The sequence below is a fragment of the Cynoglossus semilaevis genome, chromosome 1, assembly GCF_000523025.1.
Source record: "Cynoglossus semilaevis isolate Cse_v1.0 chromosome 1, Cse_v1.0, whole genome shotgun sequence".
NCBI lineage: Eukaryota > Metazoa > Chordata > Actinopteri > Pleuronectiformes > Cynoglossidae > Cynoglossus > Cynoglossus semilaevis.
In genome coordinates this window covers 12,914,699-12,929,892 of record NC_024307.1, presented here as the reverse complement: position 1 = coordinate 12,929,892, position 15,194 = coordinate 12,914,699, and the positions used below count along the sequence as shown (strand labels likewise).

At 39.9% G+C, this 15,194-nt stretch overlaps 1 protein-coding gene across 2 annotated transcripts in view; it reads left to right on the top strand.

Annotated features, from left to right (window-relative positions):
- The window catches only part of sptb (spectrin, beta, erythrocytic), a 45,112-nt gene that overhangs the window by 5,270 nt on the left and 24,648 nt on the right, over positions 1-15,194 (top strand). The window contains exons 2-9 of one of the 2 annotated variants that reach the window (XM_008311842.3): positions 1,599-1,853; positions 10,400-10,551; positions 10,665-10,838; positions 12,338-12,435; positions 13,726-13,806; positions 13,893-14,008; positions 14,090-14,199; positions 14,270-14,457. In XM_008311842.3, coding sequence (XP_008310064.2) covers positions 1,694-1,853; positions 10,400-10,551; positions 10,665-10,838; positions 12,338-12,435; positions 13,726-13,806; positions 13,893-14,008; positions 14,090-14,199; positions 14,270-14,457 — 1,079 coding nt within the window. In that variant the 5' untranslated portion in view covers positions 1,599-1,693. Of the gene's footprint in view, positions 1-1,598; positions 1,854-3,678; positions 4,708-10,399; positions 10,552-10,664; positions 10,839-12,337; positions 12,436-13,725; positions 13,807-13,892; positions 14,009-14,089; positions 14,200-14,269; positions 14,458-15,194 lie in introns of those variants that run through there. The other variant, XM_017036008.2, reaches the window with a different exon arrangement.

The following is a 15,194-nucleotide window of genomic DNA, read 5'->3' as shown; positions in this document are numbered from 1 at the left end:
GACAAAGACTGAAGAGGACGCTGGAAACGTTCCACAGAGATGTTGATTCACGATAGCATCACACAGCTGCTGCACATTTCTTGGCTGCACATCCAGAGTGTGAGTCTTCTGTTCAGCCACGTCCCAAAGGATCTCCGTTGGACGGATGTCTCCGTTGCACTGTAGCACCGACCAGGTGTCTACACACAGAAAACTGCATCACACTGGATTTTTTTATTTTCAATTTTGGACAAACCTCTTTGTTCCAAAGTTCCAAATTCCTTAAAGGCAGAATTCTCACCAATAATTATCTAAATTGGAAAAATTGGATTTAAGAATTATTTCTTAGTAGTAAAATGAGTGAGTGAGTGGCCATGTATTAAAAGGCTAAGCTAAGCTAACCTTCCTTTTTTTTTTCTTCCTTAAATTTTCCATAATGTTGGGTTTAAGTGAGTTTCATCACTACTGACATCGGTCAGTTTTTCACTTTCATACTTTCAGACGGCAGTGCTATTGCAGATGAACACACCTATTGATACGTTTAATAACTCCTACCCTCACATCTAGCACACCTACATGCTTTCATCTACTGAGCCGCTGTCTTGTGATTGGCTGCTTTGGTAAATCCATATGCCATCACACAACCCACAAATATCCTCACTCAACGCTTACATTACGTGAGTAGCATCATTCAAAAGAAGGCGGTTTAGTCATGATCTGCACTTCACAGGGGTTGTCCCCCTTCCCCCTCCGCCCACGCTTCACCTACTCCCCCTGTGACGCGATAAGGGGGCTATGCTGCAGCCAGATAGAGCTACTATCTGAGCGCTTTACCCTTCAACCCGCCATTCCACGCATACATCACACCCAGACACACTGCAGCCAACACACACAAAATGGAGACTACGAGGGCCACAACAGCCTGTGAGGGGCAGTTAGAGAGCCAGGGTAGGTTAGGGTAGTTGTTAGTGCACCAGCTATAACTTTTTCAAAATAGTTTAAAGTTTAAATCTGGCACAATTGACTTTTTAGCTGGATGACTAAAACAAAACTATAAATGTAAAGAAAACTGATGATGATGTTTGTCCAAAGCTAACGTTGTTGTCACTATTATTTTTGCTATAATTTTTTTGTTATGATTTTTATACAAACATGTCATGTCTTTTCCCTCTAACAAGTTGAAAACCCAGGGGTTTGAAATACTAACAAAAAAATCAACCAACAAGAAACAAACAAACAAAAAAAAAAACACCTAAATACTGTTAGGAAATGTCTTTAACGTTTAACCAAAAGAGCTTTAAAAAAGTAAAAAAAAACAAAGTTAAAGGGGTGAACCATAGATAAACAAAATGAGTGAAATTTATTCAAGAGATACTTCAAAACTTAGCAATACTATTTATTGGTATTCACAAAGGTAGCTATGAAATGTCAAACTGATCAACGTTAGCACAGCAATAGCTAAACATAAAAGTCAATGATGTTACAAAGATTTATATTCATGTGGAATAGCTAAATATTAGCCGTTGAACAACTCAGTTTGATAAACTTAACTGAAAGTCGTCCACAGCTCTGACATTCATTTAACGTCTAATTTCTTCATGTTTTCATCTCTGTTTCAGACCATCTCAGTTACTCCGGCTCCATCCTGTCATTTCCTGCCTCACCTTGACCACCTGAGGACGCCCTTGGCCATCCCGCCGCCTGCCCCACCGCGATGGCCACCGCCATGACTTCCACCACGGACTTTGACAATGTGGAGATCACGCAGCAGTACAGCCACATCAACACGCGCTTCGAGCTCCCTGATGAGGAACTAGACAATGACAACAGCTCTGCTCGGCTGTTTGAGCGCTCACGCATCAAGGCGCTGGCAGGTGAGTTCCTGCATAGCGATCAGCCCGTGTCCTGTCTGTCTGTACGGCTGATTTTTGAAGTGACAGCAAGGGCATGAGTGAGCTGTGGGGCTCTGTTTTACTTTGTCAGGGTTCAGTGGCTTTGCATAAACCACTGACCTTGACTCAAATGTAGTCAGAAAGAAGCATAAAGTCACACCTCAGGCAGTACTTTCAATTTCAAAACTCCCAGCCAGAGCCCTGCAGGTGTTGCTGTGCGTCTTTGTGCGTGCATGCGTCTCGTGGTGTAACAAATTCCCAGCAGCTGAGCCTTGACACTGCTACACACCCACTGCAGAGAAAATAAAACCGGGATCACTTCACACATGCACATTCTCCGGATGTCCCAAACGTCGGAGGGTGGTGGACAGCTGCCTGTCCCAACACACACATCTCTGGCATCTGAGCTGGAAGACTGTGACCCACCTGTGGGCTCGGCCGCTGCCTACAGGGTTTAAAAATAGCTGCGTTTCTGTGGAGGAAGGAGGCGTAACTCGCAGTGGGTCACGTTTTCATGTCTGTTTAGCATCAGAGACAACAGGGGTCACAGCTACCAGTGATGTCCACTCTCTGGACATGGACCCTGTGTGTAGACACGGGTCTCATGTTGGACATGTACTGCCATGTACAGTAGAACTGAACCATTTATCACACTGCTGGAGGAAAATGTTGGGTTTACATAAAATTTTAAAAGGAAAAAAAAGTAACAAGACTATAAAGTCTCAAATAATTATATTTTTGTAGATGAGAAAAAGCAAAACATTTAGAAAAAAGAAAACGGTAGCTCTCAAAGTTATGCACGACATTGATTCCCAACCAATTTGCTGCGACACATTAGTGATCATCAGGTGTACTGTGGAAAATTATACTGTTGAACTTAGTTGACTAAAACAGTATGATCTATTTACTGTGATAATAAAGCTAAATAATGTAAACATCATAGATACCCCAGACATATTTAGCTGTATTATTAACTTGGTGAGTACAAAGTAAGAAGAAATGTACAAATAACAATGAAGAAATTGATTTGTAAAAACTGTCAAAATGGAAGTTGAAGAAACGAGAAAAAAATGAATTGATCATTTTGTCTCACAGCTCACTTTAGTAAATGTATTTACGTCTGTGCATTTATGTCATTACACACAAACACACACACACACCATAATAACTCCACTCCCCCTGACTTTACTGTTTCAACTCCTCCAGTTGTGATGATGATGATTTTGTTTTGCTCCTGTGAACGTTTCTCTCTTCAAGTCACACACCCACTGTGAATGTTTCTCTCTTCAAGTCACACACCCACTCTCCTTTGTTGTTATTTTTAAATTCCTCCGTGAAGCGACTGTCTGCAGAAATCAAAGTATTCACTTCCACTCAAAGTCTGTCCTCGCTGACAAACTTGGAGGTGGTGAATTATGTCTAATAGGAATCCACTGACTCTCAGTAGAGCAACGTCTGATCCCTTCAGCTTTCAGATCCCAGATCTGCTGACACACTGCAGTCAGGACCTGAAACAGTTCTGCTGCAGAGGTACGAGCATCGGTACCACAGGACATCTGTTCTGTTCTGAGGCCAAAGTGTTTACATCATGTCCAGGGTGTTTGTCAGGCAGTTGCTCCTTTTACTTCTTTTCTTGTCTGTCTCTTTAAAAGTGATGAAGAGGTGTGTGTGTGGGTGTGGGTGCGGGTGTGTGTGTGTGGGTGCGTGCTGTTGAGCACTGATGCACTGATGTTCTGTAATGCAATCAGTGTTTCCTGTTAGAGAAAAAAGAGGTCTGAAGTGAGGAAAGTGAGTTGAGAGCTGAGACCTGATGCTGATTTCTTCAGACTGTGAAGAAATGCTACATATCCACCTTAAGAAGCCTGTGATTTGGGATCTCATGACTGTGTGGGAGCAGTGTGCAGAGGGAGGATGTTGTAGGAGCAGGTGGATGAATTAAAAACACAGCGTACGCATGAGCAGAGCCGGATGAACTGCTCAGAACTGATCCAAAAGGCTCAGTTCAGCACTTGTGCTGCCTCAGAATGGAGCCTCAGCATCCATTACAGTGTCAGAGAGGAGTAAGAGTAAGCGAGGGAGGGAGGTAAGGAGGAGGAGTGCGCATGAGAGGCATCCGGGAAGGAGGGCAGAGAACTACAGACTCAGGAGAGGAGAGACGTGGAGAAAGGAGGTTCTGTGCCAGCTTTAAGCAGCACTTTGTTGGTGTAGTTTTTACGCTCTTTGCTCAAAATGAGCAGCCCATGTTTGCTGCGTGCTGCCCCAATAAGTCAACCCAGACTTCGGGAAGTCAAGATCAGTCTGAAGGCCAGCAGCAGAGAGACCACCAGCTCCACTACCTCCAAGAGCAGCAGTGGAGGAAACAGGGAGTCTACCAGCCGGACCTTTGCTCCAGCAGAGAAGGAGCCTCCGGCGCGGGTCAGTTTGAGCAGCATTAGTCGAAGTAGAAGTACGCCACCTGTGAACCGGAGCAGAGCTGAGAACAAAAGGTCAGCAAGAGGAAGTGGTTCCAAAGAACCAGACGTGGAGCATCACCTGGAGAAGAACGGCTCACTTTTACTAAAGGTTCCGCTCCCCGTGACACCGGTGGGTCTGTCCAACATCTCCTCCTCGTCCGTCTCTTCTACGTCCTCCTCTGGCACCTCCAGACGTCAGAGGCCCTCTCACCTTCACCCCCATCCACCTGTTGGCCCCATTCTCTCCTCAACCTCCACTTCTTACTCCTCTCCCTCCTCCTCCTCCTCGGCCAGGAGTATCAGAAGAACACGCTGGTTGAGTTATAGCACGTCCAACATCTACTTCAACTCTCTACTGGAGGGACGGTTCAGGCAACTGCAAGGTACAGAGGTCCTGATGCATGTGTGTGTGTGTGTGTGAGTTAGTGAGAGAGAGAGAGAAAGGTTGTCATTTATATTAATTAAAATGATTAAATAATATAAATGACTACCGTGACAAATTTAAAAACCAAAATGATCCAAATTGAGGACAGTTTAAATAATGACAAAGACTGACAGTAACAATTTCAATGACTAAAAACCAACAAAGCTCAGCAAAATATCACTAAAGAACAACAACAAAGGACACAACACAGAACAAAAATGATAAACAACCAATAAACGGACACAACACTGAACAAAAATGATAAACAACCAATAAACGACAGGAACTGACAAAAAAAATTAAAGGATACTAACAAATTACGAAAAAAGACTAAGACTAAATGACTAGAGAAACACCCAAAAATTGAATTCAGCAGTGACCATATTTATAGCTGACCTTAACCTCCAGGGGGCAGATTTGTCAGGACAACCCAAAGTGATTGTTCTTCTGTGGCCTAAATATTTATAAATATTCTGGAAACCTTAATAAGATTTTCGATGGTGTCCCTGCTACCAGGACAGTTTGGGTCCTGAACTCTTTCAGAGCTGTGTCCTAGAATGGTCCACAGTCAGCAGGTTGGTTACCTTAGAGTTGCTAATTATGCTAACAGCTACTCTACTTCTGTCCATTACTCAAACCTTGCTGAACAAGGTGTGATCCACTCTTCAGTTTCCTGAATGGTTGTGTGATCGCGGCCCGTTAAGAGAACAGTTCTGCCACCGCTGTGGATTTTTGTTAGCTTGCACTTTAACTTCCGGATGACAGCAGTGCATTAGTGAAGGGGGAGGAAAATGGAGGAGAGACTGCAGGAACAAAGAAGGAAAATGTTTTTTGTTGTTGTTTTTTTTCTCTGGGCCCTGCTGGATTTCAGGTATCGACTGATCCTGCAGACTGCAGACACAACTGATATGTGGAGTAGTAAAAGTTCTTGAAGAGATCCCAAATGAGAGAGGAGCTTTGGGGCCAAGTGTATTGATCCAGCAGCAGCAATTCACAGGGTTTTTCTATTTACCTGTAGGTCAACTACTATCAAGGCGACTTAACGAAGTTGGACAGAAGTACAATAGCTGTGAACACGCTACAGTAACAGATAAGAACCGAAGAGGAAACTGTGGGTGTGTCGTTATTGATTTTACATATCCACTTATTTTCACAGTTTGTCTTGGAAATTGGAAAAGGGATTGCATGGACTTGGTACACTGCCCATTTCAATGAGTTTTTGGCACGGTAAACCTTTCTAGATATCATGCCCACGTGGGCTGCTGTTGGTTTGCTTCTAGCATAGAACAAATTGATATGAACCTTTGGCCCAGACATTTACAAATGAAGACCATTTGACTGTCAGTGTCCTATATTTGGGCCAAATGATAGACATGATATTGGTCAGTTATGGACCAGTTAGGACAAAGTGGAGTGGACCACCAAAATTGCTCCTCATGAACGGGGTAAGTTAAACTGGGCCACATAATTTCCTTTCTAATCCTTGCCAACTGCTGAATTATTGCAAATTTACATAATTTAAAGGGATAGTCCAAGTTTTTAAGGAGATGTATAATGACCCCTCCATGTGTGACTTTTAGGCCAGAAACCAAATCTAGACGTTCTGAGGAGATTAGAGTGACTTCATCTGTAGAACAACAGTAGATTATTTTTCTGAGGATAGAAATTGTTGATTTTCTTTTATTTAAAAAAATACTGTACTTGTCTTTCAATTAGCTAAATTATTGTGTTATTATGTCAAAAAAAATCCTCACATATATTAAACTCTATTTTGCCTCTTTATAAAGCAGACAAGCTCAGTGTCTGATGTTCAACATTATGTATATAGAAATTGCAAATTGGTGAATGAGAAAAACATTAGTAGTAAGATAAGAAAGTTGCCTCATTACTGTGATGATGTTACACAGTGTAGCAGCAGTGCCTCTTACAAACACTCCTGAAAAGTTGAACTGTTCCTTTAAGCACATTGTATATCATCAGCTAAAAAACTTTCTTTGTGAAAGTTTTAACAAACCCAACAGGGTTTATGTTTGATCCTCTGACAGATAAACCAATGGATAAAGACCAGCCCTGGCGTCTGGGGCATGTGTACCTCCAACAGTTACCACTATGACTCAGACATGATGTAACTGGGTTCTCTAAGTCCACTGGGCCAAATCCAGTAAGAGCTGACTGTGGGAAAAGACGAACGCAGCGGCTGTAAACAGGGAAAATCCATCAGCATGAATAAGTCATGGGGCTTTCATTGCAGTCAACGAGTGGGTACAGAGAGATTACTAAGTAAAAGCATGTGAAACACAGAATCTTTAGTAAGGTTTGTACTGATACAGAGGAGAAGAAGAACAGAAGTGATGGGAGGCTGCCTTTGTCCTGTTTATGTACAGAAACATTAGATGGAAGTGGAACCACCAGGCAGTCAACATGCAGTGACGCTGTGGTCAACCAGCAGTCGGAGCTAGTCTGTACGCAGTAACTGGAAGTACGCATAATTACTGCATTATAGACATGAAGAAATCAGAAAGGGTTTTATTGGAAGATTTGTGGAAACGAATTGTCGTTTTTTAACATTTCTGTACAAAGACTGAAAGACTTGGACACAAACTCTAGTTGAGTCCAGTCTCGTTAGATCCATTAAGGTTAATGACTTTGAGAGACCGCTACAGCAGACGATAAGTCATTTGTTACTTAAGAGAGTCTTAAAAGCATTACTCATAAAAACTAACAGATCTGAAAGCTGTTAGCCAAGAACTTTGGGCCTCAAATTGCTTAGAGCTAGCAAAAATGCTAGCAAGTTTCACTAAATTTTAGCCAGAAAAGGACCACGAGATTGAACAAAAGGACTTCCTTAATGTGAAAACATGATAATAAAGAATCAAACAAAATATTAATAAATATTATTTGAAATTTATTGATCCAGCAGGAGCCAAGATAAATATGAAACATGAAATTTATTGATCCAGCAGGAGCCAAGTATGTGGTTGCTCTGGAAATCAACCCCAGGACTACCTGCTCTCTGCTTCTGAGGCAAGCAAGCTAACTGCTACAATATGGTACCATAAATAATAATAATATATATATTTTTAAATCTGATCAGACAAATAATGTAAGAGGTAAAATAGTTACAAATTAATTCCAAATAGATAATAACCTAAAAAAAGTTATTTTAGAATAACAGAAATCTTGGCTAAAACTTAGGCTAAACAGCTAACTTAAGCCCAGGGACAAGTTGGCATTATGATAACATTTGTATAAAGTTAGCTAACAGTAGCTAAGACACAATATAATCGTAAAAGAAATAGCCAAAAGATAATCTTATAATAGGCAGGACGTAGCATAAACTGAACAAAATATTTAATAAACATTGCATTATATGTATATATGTATGTATATGTATGTATATATATATATTTATGTATATATACATGTGTATATATACGTATAAAACATTGGGGTAAAATAGCCAGTATTTTCTTGAATCTTCTCGTACAGTTGACTGAGTTTTTGTGTTTAAATACTGCTGAGATGCTGTAACTCTCGCTCAGCAGTTAGTGAACACTGAGAGGCCGTCGTCATAATGAGCTTGTTGATCTCCTCTGGAGGAGGATCAGTGGAGTGAACACAGACTACAACATCTCTCTCCCATATGTTTACTCCTCTCCAACTCCTCCTCTGCCTCTCATTTAGGAGCATCAGTATGTGCTGTGTCTGCTCTCACAGTCTGGTTGTCTGAGATGAGAGGAGTCAGCATGGTGAAAATCCTGTGGGGGGCAGCACCCCAGATACTTCAGAAGAGATTTATTGAAAAGTTTTGTCTGTTTTTTTTCTGTATTTTGTTTGTTGCTGGCTGATCCTCTCTGACAACTCTCTCTCCTCTGAGTTCTGCACACTTTAATTGACATTACTTTTTCATGACCTTTGTTCATCATGTTGAACCAGACGAACACTTTCAGCTGACAGCAGCTGAACTAAGCATTATTTGTTTACTGTGCCATGTGTTTTACATACGACGAGGCATAATCCCTGCACTCTGATGATGCTGGTGCTTTTAGGTGCTTACTGGGTCATTTTTAGCAGCAGGGGAGATGCTGTGGATAATGCATCTGGCTCCTCTTCTTTTTTCCGGTTTGGGTCTCTGTAGACCAAACCTGAAAGCCTCTCACTTTGTCTGCTACGTCTCAACTATCATCACATGACCCCTAGTTTTCATCCTCTTCTCTTCATTTCTTTTTGCTTTATTGTCTCCTTCTAAACCTCTGATCCAGTATCTGTACCTTCTTTGCTCCAGCACCAGCTTTTTCTACTTCTACTTTTCTACGAGTTGTTTATCACAGAAATTGTCGACAAATATATGGCAAAAGAAACAAATTAAAAACAATTTCAAAGATCACTAAAAGTCAGAATTCAATCAGAATGACTTAAAGCATAAATAATGTTTGAGAAAATCTATTTGTGAATTTCTTACTCAAACCATAAGCAGCTGTGTTGGCTAAGCAGTAATAAAGTTCATTAAATTCATTTACTGTAGGCGTCAAATACCAACTGCAGTTTTTTCTTTAGATAATACATGATATGTAATGATAAATGTAATGTAAATAAATGTAAATGTAATCTAAAACCTGCAGGTGTGTTTCCATGGTCTTCACATCCATTTCAGAAATGTGATGTCGCTGAGGACACAGTGGGTCTTGAGACCATATGGTTCCATCAGACTTGGTTTTATTTCTGCTGCTGAGTGGGAGGTAAAACAGTGTGGTTCAGATCCAGAGTCTGACAGGAAGTGTGAGACTGTGTCTGTCGTTACCCTCTCTAAACTCCTGGAGCCCTTTTGTTTTTGTTTACTTTTCCTTTACATATCACAGAAGCACCTGTGCTACGCTAACATTCCTTTAAGATATAGTAGAACACAAACTAAAGGTGAGGTCATTCAGAGATATATATCTTTTGTTACTCCTTAAACAATGTCTGTAGTATAGTGTATTATCGCCTAACTCCTTGTAGGTTTATGTCTTTAATAAAAATGCTAATTAGTTTTTATATAATCTGACTCAACATAAGTCCGTGTCTTGCAATCAATTATATCTTCTATCTTCTAGCTATTTTTTCCAGGCTAAATAATTGTGTTAACAATTGCAGTTGTACTCGTCTTAATTACTGTGTAAGTAGGTTCTCAGTCAGCACAGACCTAAAGAAGGCTCTAGGATGAGAGGTCTTCAAGGTACTCAGACAGTCCAGTTAGATGAGAGGTGAAACGTCTTCAAGGTACTCAGACAGTCCAGTTGCCTTCGATGGTTCCTTTTAATTACATTACTGAAAGGCTGATCTTTTATAACATTAAAAAAAATCACCTCAAACTTCATTATAAAGTTCTTCAGATCCCTAGATTAATATCTCTGAATCATTGTGGTAAGAATCAGCAATGAGAAAATGGAAATCTGAACTCCAGGCACAGACATGACTCCATTCTGCAGCAGATTTTCACAGACACTAATACTCCAACAATGTCCACTCTGACAGGGTTACACCTGTCTGCAGCAAAAGCTTTGACAAGAAGATCAAATCCCTACCAGCGCCAGCGCTGCTGCTGCTCTGTGGCCCAGAAGATTCATTATTCATGAAACTTATGTTCTGTCCTAACTTTCTGCTCCTGTCAGATGAGCGTGAGGCGGTTCAGAAGAAGACCTTCACTAAATGGGTCAACTCCATCTTGTCCCGTGTTGGATGTCGCATCTCCGACCTCTACCTGGACCTGCGGGACGGACGCATGCTCATTAAACTGCTGGAGGTGTTGTCAGGAGAACGGCTGGTAAAGACTCTAACGCCACAGTGAAATTTGACTCTTCTTCTCCTCTGAGAACTTCTAATCCTAAAAAAAAAATATATATAAAAAAATCCAAATCTTCTCTCTTCTCTTCACAGCCTAAACCGACCAAAGGCAGGATGCGTATCCACTGCTTGGAGAATGTGGACAAGGCTCTGCAGTTCCTCAAAGAACAGAGGGTTCACCTGGAGAACATGGGGTCACATGACATCGTGGACGGTAACCATCGTCTCATCCTGGGTCTCATCTGGACCATCATCCTGCGCTTCCAGGTGAAAAGAATCAGGGTTACATCAGAGCATGGGTTCAGATACATATTTGAAAGAAGTTCAAATTACATACATGAAATTACATACTTGATGTGAAGGACTGTGTTTAGTGTAATTTTGTTTTTTGGCTCACTAGAAATTAAACACAAAATTCTGTCCCCTTAATAACATTTAGGATTGAGTAACAAAACATTTTTTTAAACAAAAAACATATTCATATTTCTTTTGTATAAACAACAGACCTTTTCTCTGTTCTCTTCTATTTCTCACATATATGACAGTTGGTTAGAAAATATTTCAGTGCTTTTAAATCTGTTTAGAAAAAAACAAAACAAAACACTCTTTTCTTTTGGTTTTCTGAAGTCTATGAATCCAATCCACACTGGATCTTATAATGTCCACTTGTATCCCCCACTGTTGTCACTGGATTCAGGTAAAATACCTGTTCAATAGGAGCCTTGATCCAGTGTCCACTCATATGAGCTGTCTCCAGACATTAATTGTCCAATTTTCCACCAATGGAAATATAATGGACCAAACTGACATTATATTCTATTGTCAGGAGGGTTCATGTGAACTAAGATAAATGACATGTAAAAGTCATGCATAAAGGCTAAAATGTTTTGTCATTTTCTACACCATCTATTGGGGAAACGTGGGTGTTGCAGGGAGAAGGCAGAAGTATAATGATAATATAAATAAATTATATAATTTGGAAAAGTTTGGCGGGCCGGATTAAAAAGCTGAATGGGCTGCATCCGGCCCCCGGGCCTTAGTTTGCCCATGCCTGCTCTAGCTCTTCCTCTAGGACCTCACTGATGGCTATGTCCATTTTTCATACAGAGTCTACGAGGACGTCAGCAGCAGCAGTACTGGGTTGTTTGTTGTTTGTGGCAGACATCATCGTCTGCAGTTTCACTCCCAGAAAAAACCACATCTCTGTATCTGCTGGACTCCTTTAATCTCCTAACACAGGGCAGATCTTTATTTTTAATTTGACAGGGACACTGTTATTTTTAGTCAAGTTCTAACACTATGGCCTGCTGCAATATTTAGTTTTTTTTTTTTTGCCTTTCTTTTCTTTTTTTTTTAAACACAAGTCGACTTAGTCTTGTCTGATTCTTTTCAGTGTGCATGAAAGAAGGCGGACCAAAGCAGACTAAATTTAGCCCCTCTCTCAGGACCCTTCTCTCTCAGATCACATCACTGCTCCAAATACTGGCCCAGTGTGTGGGAAAATGAGATCTGCAGTCACTACCAAGCCTCTTTCTATCAATTAGTACTTGGATTCAGATGTGTGAGATTATGATGTTAATAATTTACCACTTCAGATTAGTTTGGATTAAAAACATAACTCCTCGCTACAGGCTGTCAATGAATATTTTCCTCGTCATGTTGATGTCGCTCAGAGTTTCCAGGTTGTTCTATGTGTTTGCAGACATCATCATTACTTAAGTTTGATTATTTACCATCCAGCTGTGCCTGTTGTTCTTCATCATCAGATCCAGGACATCGTCGTGGAAACGGGCCAGGCTGACCAGAAGGAGACGCGCTCAGCCAAGGACGCTCTCCTCCTGTGGTGTCAGATGAAAACTGCAGGGTAAGTGGGATGAGTGACCTTTGGCATAAACCAAGCTGTTGTAAATATCCTCCAGGAAACAGCAGCGGTTTAATGTGGATCCAGACTCGTGCACAGCTGTACGGTTATTATTAGTATGAAGGAGCAGCAGCTTCAAATCTGCAATACTCCCAACACTTACAACACAGTTTAAGAGGTTTTTTTTATGTCCTACTATAGGTTGTATTATTTTTATGACTTCTCTCTTGAGTTTCCATTCTTTTATGGCAGAGTTTATGATGTAAGAATATTATATAATAGATAAATAAAAATAAAAGAATAAGATTTTATCGATTAAACTACTTTATAACTTTATATTCAGATATGATATTATGATATAGAACAGCATTAAAACTCCAAAAAATACTAAAGAGCTAACTTTATTTAGCATGAAATTTAAGTCTTCAATTAAATTATCAAGTCATTGTTTTTGGACAAATCCATAACAAATGCATAACACATCACGTGTATGTCATGTATTTAATGTCAGATAACAAGAGCAGAGTAGCTGGAATGTAACTTCTCTGATCTAACTAAAAGCTAAAAGAAAAGCCTAGAGCAGTGGTTCTCAAACGGTGCGCTCTCTAGTGGTACGAGGGGAAAATTCATATCTTTTGCATTTACATTTTTAATTGAGTAAATCTGAAACATACCATGCACAATTAATACAACATTTAAACATAAACATCTTTCTAAACATCTCTCCTGTGGTGGAAGCTAACAGTGAAGGCCTCTGCTGCTGTATTCTAATGTTGGTCAACATGGTGGTACTCAAAGAGATCAAGTTTTTCTCAGGTGGTAGAAAAAGTTTGAGAACCACTGTACTAGAGAAAACAAATATATTAGAAGTCACTTAAAAAAGGTTATTCAAAAACTAGCATAAAAACTTGCAAAAGCTAGCTAGAAGTTTGTAGTTGAAGTTTGCCACAATATTGCCAAAAATATAACATGTTAGCTAAAAATAGCCAAAACGGCCAAAAGTTTGCCCAGGAGTAGTAAAAAAAACAGCCAGAGGACAGTTTAAATAATTGAGTAAATTACCCTGGAAATTATCTAAGATGCCCTGAAAACTTAGTTCCCAGTTACGAAGACAGTGAATTTCCTGCCCTGATGGCAGGACATTAAACACTTCATCTCCTGGAGCCTCCAGCTACAGCAGGAAGTGGTGAATGATTACACTCGGAGACACTGAACATCCTCCAGACCCTGGTTTTAACCCAGATCCCCACAGAAATGTTCTGTCCGTGACACTGACTGGTTGTTGTATCGCAGATACCCCAACGTCAACATCACCAACTTCACCACCAGCTGGAAAGACGGCATGGCCTTCAACGCTCTCATACACAAACACAGGTGAGAAGACGGAGTTCCACCAACTTTCTCTTTCAAACGTAAACACACTTTTCTGTCATTCATTTTCTTCCTTTGTCTTCGATCAGACCGGACCTGTTGGAATATGGCACTCTGAAGAGGTCCAACCCCACCCACAACCTCCACAACGCCTTCAATGTAGCAGAACAAAAGCTTGGTGTGACCAAACTGTTGGACCCTGAAGGTAAGTGACTGATGGAGCTGAAAAACCTTCCGCGATGTTTCTGGCTTTAACCGGTAACTCTTCTCTTGCCTTGTTGTGCAGATGTGTTCACAGAGAACCCAGATGAGAAGTCCATCATCACCTACGTGGTGGCATTCTACCACTACTTCTCCAAGATGAAACAGCTGGCCGTCGGAAGGAGGGTGGGAAAGGTGAGGTCGAAGCAGTGACGTCAGCGATGAGTTCCAGTGTCTCTATTCCTGAATGTTTCTTCTGCCCCAGGTTCTGGATCAGGCCATCGAGACGGAGAAGATGATCGAAAAGTACGAGACGCTGGCCTCAGACCTGCTGACGTGGATAGAGCAGACCATCATTGTTCTGAATAACCGTAAACTGGCCAACTCTCTGACCGGAGTCCAGCAGCAGCTTCAAGCCTTCAACACCTACCGTACGGTGGAGAAGCCGCCAAAGTGAGTTGAGCGAAGACAGTGAGACGACAGAATCGGTTTTAATCTGAAAATCCTGGATTAAGTCAAGACAGAAAATAATGCTATTGTTACATTTTTCCTTTGTTGTATTATTCATGTAGCTGCATTTAAATAATTCTGACATCATGATGTGTTCATTTGGTGTCATTTTCCAAGTTTGTTAAAGATGAGAAATTGAATGAATACAAAATATATTTATAAAAAACAAAAATGATAGAAAATATTATATTGAATATAAGTATTTATATAATGATATAAAAATATTCAGAACAAAATCATCATTATTTAAAAAACAAAAACGTTTCTAATTTAATTAAAATCAATTTATGTGCTCATTATTAATATATATTATTATTATATAAATTATTTTAAATGTAAGCAGTTATAAATACTTAAAAATGAAGAATAAATAAACAGTATATAACAGTGAGAGTCATATATATTTATATATATTTATTATTGTTAATTTTGTTAATTTATTCAAAATGTTAAAAAAATTGTTAGAAAAATTATGTTGAAGTTTTGTTTTTTTAAACTGTAAAATAATAACACAGTTGTATATTTATTATTATAGAAATATTATACATTACACGAAAAATTACTGCTTACTAAAAATTGTCCAAAGGACATTTTGGGAAGTAATATTATAATAATTTCTTGACCCTTCTCCAATAATTACAATTAGCATCTTTTCAAGTTAATCACATCAGTCTTTACTG